The sequence below is a fragment of the Orycteropus afer genome, unplaced genomic scaffold (assembly GCF_000298275.1).
Source record: "Orycteropus afer afer isolate SDZICR_OR568_19922 unplaced genomic scaffold, OryAfe1.0 scaffold00262, whole genome shotgun sequence".
Taxonomy (NCBI): domain Eukaryota; kingdom Metazoa; phylum Chordata; class Mammalia; order Tubulidentata; family Orycteropodidae; genus Orycteropus; species Orycteropus afer.
Window position 1 is genome coordinate 2,585,795 of NW_006921849.1, and position 7,200 is coordinate 2,592,994.

Consider the following 7,200-nt stretch of genomic DNA (forward strand, 5'->3'; position numbering starts at 1 on the left):
CTTATTTCCATGTCCTTGCAAAGCAAATAATAAACCTTACCTGTAGTGCTTTGATCATTTTCTCCTTCTTCACTTTTCTGAGTGCCTACTGTGTGCCAAGCTCTGCTGGGCTCTGGGGATACAAGATGGATAAGGCGTGGCCGTGCCAGCCCTTCAGCTAGGCAGTAGGAAATCCTTTTGATGGCATTCTCTTGACATAATGAGGTATGTGCTAGGGAGCTGAGGTGGGGCGAAGGTAGTGGAAGGCTTCCTGGAGGAAGTGACACCTAAAATGAGGCTTAAAGAAAGTGTTCACTGAGAGAGGGCAGCGGGACTTACCAGCGTGGTCCCCAAAGCCTGCTGGCCGGGGAGCAGTGGCGTGTAGGACCACAGGGCATGACTGCCCAAGGGACAGCAGGGCCCAAAGATAAGTTTAGGGAACTGTGTGCAGGATATGGGAGTCTACATTGCCTATCTTTGAAGATCTCAGAAATCCTCTAGTTAAAAAGAAGCCCACTGAGTCATCCTAGTCAAGGACCTTTGGGCTATCTTGGCCCCAGGCTACTTTGAGGAGGCAACATAACGTCATGAAATAGAAGTCTTCTTAGGACCCACGTCCAAGCACCTGGCTCTCAGTTGCTCATATCTGTGCCTTGATATCTAGATTTCATATCTGTGGAAAACAGACCTTTATGTAATTGTATTTTAGACCAAGCTGCCGTCTACCTAAAATTCACCAGGAGTCCCAGGATCCCATTTTTGGGACTGCTGATCTTGTCTCTGTTTTTGCAGAGATTAATCTCCCAACATCAGTAGTCTTTTAACTGATTAGAATGTTCTAAAAAAACTGATGTTTCTTTGCACTTACCTCCTCTCTGAGAAAGTAGGATAGATATTAATAGAAACTCTTTGACCAGCAGCCAGTACTATTGTTCTTGCGTGTAAGAATCATGGATGTGCTTCACGTGTCAGTTTGCAGGAGTCGGATAAAATTTTAACAAAAAGCTCAGTTTAGGGCACTGGTTCAAAAAAAATGTCCTGCAGAATTACTGTTTCTGTAAAAGTCATTTCTTAAATGGAGGGATTACTATTTTTATATAATTTTTCTAGAATCATCTAAGAGAGGTTTAGAATTAGACAAACATGAGTTTCAGCCCCATCTCCAGTACAGGTCGTCCCTGACTTAGGACACAATTTCTTTCCCACGACAGTGTCAAGTCAGTTCTGACGTAAGTTGAATACCTCCTGCCTTTTTTTTTTTTGTCATTATTACGGCCTTGTAGTATCAGTGTCTTTATAAATGCAATCTTCATTTGTCTTTGGGCTTGGAAACATTATGTATAAACATATGTGAGTGGATATCTGAGAATGATAACATCAGCAAATTACAAGCTGCAACACTGAATGTGGTACATATTACTAATATAAGATGTACCAAAAAAAAAAAAAGGGTGGTCATAAGTGTGGTTTGTTGTGACTCAGGAACTTCGTAAGTCGGAGACTACCTGTCCTTTTACAAAAGAAACTCACAGATAAGTGATTAGTCTCTGTGAGTCTTGGGGTCACTGTTAATAACAGGGGAATAAGCATATCTACCTCAGCAGTATCAGTGAGTTACCGTTTGTAAAAGTCCTTGGCACATGGTAGGCACATTACACATTTTTATTACCTGACCTGTTTTCTCAGTGACTAAGTTGAAAAAGAAAACTCTGGCTTGACCTCTACTCCACACCATTAAGTCAGCGCTCACAGCTTGCTGTGTTGTTATATGGTTGCTTTTTTGATGGCTTTGGCGCCATTCATGCACTGTGGAAACTTACCGTATTTGAGAACATGTGTAGCAGGGCAAAGGCCAGAAGGGGTCTGGGCTTTTCAGTTTGGTTCCCAAACAAAGTTTCTGCTTCTCGTTCTGAAAACGCATAACCGAATTCTCTTCATTTTCAGAAGTCAAAAGGGTCTTGGATTCCTTCGGTGTCAAAATCTCAAATATAACCGCTCAGGTCCCTATTCAGGACACGTTAAAAAATTTCACGGTTTATGTCAATAATACCGAAACTTACGTCAACCACAATTTGGTCACATTGGAAGAATATGAGTCATATAGGTGAGTGTCTGCTTTGAGGGACCTGAGGATGGAAGGGAACATCGGTTGTTATCACCAGAACAATCAGTTGTTCAAAGAGGCCATATCTGACACATTCTAACCCTTGTTTCTGTTCATTAAAAAAGTTGAAGACTAGCCACCCTTGAACCAACTATCCCCATATTTGCCATTTGATGTCATCATTGGTTCCTACAATCATAATCATAACTATTAAGGTGGACATGTGACATGATTTTAAATCTTAAAAGTAATTAAGAAGGGCACTTGGAATAGATTATTTTCTTTTTTAATAGTGGTTATGAAGTAAATACATGGAGATTGTTGTTGTTATTTGCCATTGAATCAGCCTCAACTCATAGTGACCCCTCCTTGGGTTTCCAAGGTGGTATCCCTACGGAAGTAGATTGCCCAACCTTCCTTCCGAGGAGTGGCTGGTGGGTTTGAACCCCAGCCTTGTGATTAGCAGTCAAGTGCCTTAGGCACTATGCTACCAGAGCTCCTACATGGAGATTAACTCTTACCAAAAGAGCATTCTCTCCTGAGCCTTGCCTTGAAACCAGTAAATTGCCCAGAAGAGCCCAGTTCTGGGGTGGTGTGCCCATTAGAGAAGCTTGCGGCGGGGTCTGGCTGGGGTAGATGATAGCAGGCACAGGGCTAGGAAGGGAAGGACTCAGGCTGGAGAAATCGAGAGGATCCTGCCGGAAGTGAGATGCACGTTCTTTGCAGGGTTCAGCCTGCCTGCCACTCGACTCACCCATTCTTACTGCCCAAACCCACAGGGAGTCAGAAGATGTTCATTCTTATGCGGTTTCCTGATGATGTGAGAGCCCACACAAATCAAATCCCAACAGTGGTGGCCAACATTGATAGGCCAGTTATGGCGTGCCTACTATGTACTTTACTAACATGTGACCTCTCACTTCATGCACACAAAAAATACCCAGAGCTGTGTGACCCTTTTCTGCCATTTTTGGAGTCCCTGGGTGGTGCACAAGGCAGTGATTAAGTGCTCAGCTGCCAACCCAGAGATTGGCAGTTCAAACCCGCCAGCTGCCCGGTGGGGTAAAGATGTGACAGTCTATTTGTAGAGATCACAGCCTTGGAAACCCTGTGAGGCAGTTCTGCTCTGTCATACAGGGCTGCCATGAGTTGGAGTTGACTGCATGGCAAGGAGTTATTTATTTATTCTTTTGGTGGGTAGTACGAACAGTTAAGCCCTTGACTACTAACTGAGAAGTTGGCTGTTCAAACCCACTCCAGTGCTTTGGAATACAGGTCCAACAGTCTGCTTTTGAAAAGTCAGTCTTGCAAACCCTGTGGGGCAGCTCCCCTCTGCACACACAGGGTCGCCATAGTTGGGAGTCCATACAGCGGCTGGTTTGGTGTTTGGTTTGTGGACCGTTAAACCAGCTGCCACGAGTCAACTCCAACCATGGTGACTCCACGTGTGGCAAAATAGAACTGGGTTCCACAGGGGTTTCAGTGGCTGATTTTTCAAAATCGATTGCCAGACTTTTCTCCCAAGGTGCTCCTGGGTGGCCTTAAAGTGCCATCCTTTTGATTAACAGCCAGATGCATTAACCGTTTGCACCACCCAGGGACGCCATGTACCCTTTAACCCCATTACAGACAAGGACATCGAAGCTCAGGAAGTGAGGTCACGTATGTAAGGTCAGCTAGAACATGGCCAAGGTAGGTGCTCAACCCCCATCCAACCATGCTCATAATCCCTGCCTGGTAGTCGGTAACCTCAGGGGACTCCAGCCATGTTCCCCTGTGGGCATGGGAACAAACATAAGACTGACACTTCCTCAGTGAGCTTACAGTCTCCTTTGAGATCAGAGTCTCACAAATGAGAGAGCTGGTGCAGTTACCTGTCTCATGTACGCTGCACCCTGCCCGCCCTCCCCTTCTCTAAGACTATATACTTGTTTTTCAAAGAAATTGAACTGAGCAGATGAGGTTTTCATTAACTCTAAAAGCTTTTGGAGGCCAAGCTACACATGAGCTATTTATTTCTGCATCTTCAGTATCTGGGACATACCTCCACAGAATGACTCCTGGGGGCTATCATTATATTTATCAAGGTAGCTCTTAAGTGAATGAAAGACTTTGATGGTGACTTTTGTCAAGAATTACTGATTTCAAATGTTGGGAAGCTTTTCTTCCTTGAATGCCCCTCGCCTTCTGGGAAGGAATGATACACATTTCTGGGAATGCTAGTTTGGCTGACTGTGGAGCCATTGTCCTAAAATGTCTTGTCAGGCTCACAGTCCCATTACAAAATTGAGATTTGCCTTCTGAGGGCATTTGACCTAGGATGCTTATAAAAAAAAAAAAAAAAAAAAATTCTTAATAGTCAATGCTTTCATCACGTAGTGTGTTTCTGGTTCAGTGAAGAACATAATGCCCCCAAATATTTCTGCAATCACAGAATATTTTAGCTAAAGTCCAGGGAAGATGGCTCAGTATTTCTTGATCCATAGTCAGGTCATAATGTATGTATATGCAGTATTGGGAACTTTAAAAGAATGGAAAATTCTTTTTTTTTTTTTATTGAAATATAATTTATGTGCAGTGAAATACACAAAACTAAAGTGACATGGATCAATGCAGTTTTTTTTTTTTTGCACTCCCACCCCTGGCAACCAATAAAGAAAGTTTAAAAGAACGGAAAATTCTTAAGGCGTGTTCTTATCAGTAGCCTTGGAGAAGTTAAGTAAGCATAGCTTGGGGTGCCCATTAATAACTTTGGACATAAAGAGAACAGAACCAAACCTAAACCAAACCCGTAGCCCTTGAGTTAACTCCGACTCATAGTGATCCTATGGAACAGGGTAGAACTGTCCCATGAGTTTCCAAGGCTGTAATCCTTATGGAAGCACACTGCCATGTCTTTCTCCTGGGAGCAGCTGGGGGGGGTTATGAACCTCTGACCTTTTGGTTAGCAGCTGAGTGTGTTATCCATTCTGCTACCGGGGCTTCCTAAATGGGACAGGAGGAAGCCCTAAACCATGACCAGTGAGAGAGGAGCTTCACAGCTGAACTACGAAGCCTCGCTTTATCATCTAAGGTTATCCACCTGTACGGCAGGGTTGGGCTGAGTCTGCCTAAGCCATCGGTGCTCATTTCCATTGAGTTGAAGCTGACTCCTGACGACCTGGGTGTGCAGCGTAGAGCTACTCCATAGGCTTCTCAAGGTTGTGGCCTTTCAGGAGCAGATCGCCGGTCCGTCTTCTGAGGTGCCTGCGGGTGGGTTTCAGCTGCCAACCTTTGACCTAGGTTGCAACCTAGTCAAGCACCTAACCATTTGCACCACACAGGGTCTCAAAAATAAGTTTCCCGATGTGGTTGGGTTGGGGACTGGGGGTGTGAAGAGATCTTTCCATACCCACGTCACCCTCCGAGGATCCCATAGAGAAATTTGATGCTGGAGGGCCAAGCGTTACTGAGCTGCTCCTAGGCTGACCATTGTGTTCCGCTGATGTCGCCTCCCGAGTGATAACACCACCGTGCTTGCTTCCCCAGGTGGCTGGGCTCCTTGGCTGTCTGCTGCTTGCTGACCCTCATCGTGATTTTCTATTACCTGGGGTTACTGTGTGGCACTTGCGGCTATGACACACACGCCACTCCCACCACCAGGGGCTGTGTCTCCAACGCCGGAGGCATCTTCCTCATGGCGTGAGTGTTTGCTCTTCTCTGTCACATGGGGACATGGGGGAAGGGGACGAGGTGCTGACTGTGGTGTCATGGGGACCTGGTAGCCTCTGGGCCGGGCACTCTGGGTTCCTTGGTGTGAGTGGGCTTTCCTTGGTTTGGGCATTTTCATCAAGTGCAAAAGTAAATGAAAACTCTCAATTGGTTCTGCATTGATTGACAAGCTCAGACACACTGTGTACCTATTGTGGGCTCCTCTTTAAAGCAGCTATCATGAGAGTTCTTTGAAAGTTTGCTTTCTTCAGTCCCATTGTCCTTCTCTTCATTCATTCACTTACCTGCCTTGTGCTTCTGACACTATTCTGTGTGCTTAGCAGTATTGCTGAGCTTTGGTGGCATAGTGCCTAAGGCACTTGACTGCTAACCAGAAGGCTGGTGGTTCAAACCCAACAGCCACTCCTCGGAAGGAAGATGGGGCAATCTACTTCCATAGTGATACCACCTCGGCAACCCAAGGAGGGGTCGCTCTGAGTTGGGTCCAACTCGACGGCACGTAACAACAACAACAGCAGTGTTGCAAGCTTATTCATTCTAAAACTCATGAACCTCAATGTAGATTTAAGAAAGCCAGTTGCCATTGAGTTGATTCCAACTCCTGGTGACCCATCTGTATCAGAGTAGAACTGAGCTCCACAGGGTTTTCAGGGTTGATTTTTTGCAGGTAGATCACCAGGCCTTTCTTTTGAGGTGTCTCTGGGTGGGTTTAACTTTCACCTTTCATGTAGCCCCCAAGCATATTAGCTGCACTACCCATGGACTTAAATTAGTGATGAGAGCCGATGTGTGTACCAGGAAGTGGAGAGTCTCCGGTAGAATGCAGTGATCACCACTCGCTCAAGGGCATTCACGTCCACGTTCATAGATTTGGAAGAACCCTGACTCTGGCAGGACATGACATGGCTTATTGGGAGCATGAGCCAGGTGTGAGTGGAGATGGAGCCAGACATAGAAACTAGGAAGCAAGTGTAAAATCTGAGTGCTCCCCAGAGAGTACGCTGTGGGTTCAAGGTCAATCCTGTCTTTGTTGATGAGCTCATCTGAGAATCAGCAGTATGATGGGCCTCCAGAGGAAAGGTACAAACATGGAGCATGTCTGCTGCAGATCCTTACCTCATGAGGAATGGAGAACACTGCCTCCTGGAGGCCTCCTGGGCCAGCATTGGGGCCCATAGGGTGTCCTGCCTTTACCCAGACCTCAGCTGCTTCATTATTTCACTTTCTGGGTCACTAGTCCCGGCTTGGAGAGCAGATGGCAAGCGTTAATTTGCCTTTCAAACACTGGGTCATTCTGACTCAGAGTGACCCTATAGGACAGAGTAAACTGCCTGATGGAGTCTCCAAGGCTTTAAATCTTTACAGAAGCAGACTGTCTCATCTTTCTCTCTTGGAGCAGCTGGCAG

The 7,200-nt window shown here is 45.8% G+C and overlaps 1 protein-coding gene across 1 annotated transcript in view; it reads left to right on the forward strand.

Moving 5' to 3' along the window:
* PROM1 (prominin 1) overlaps positions 1-7,200 on the forward strand; it is a 139,793-nt gene that overhangs the window by 98,244 nt on the left and 34,349 nt on the right. The window contains exons 10-11 of the mRNA XM_042782209.1: positions 1,924-2,083; positions 5,612-5,764. Coding sequence (XP_042638143.1) covers positions 1,924-2,083; positions 5,612-5,764 — 313 coding nt within the window. The remainder of the gene's footprint in view (positions 1-1,923; positions 2,084-5,611; positions 5,765-7,200) is intronic.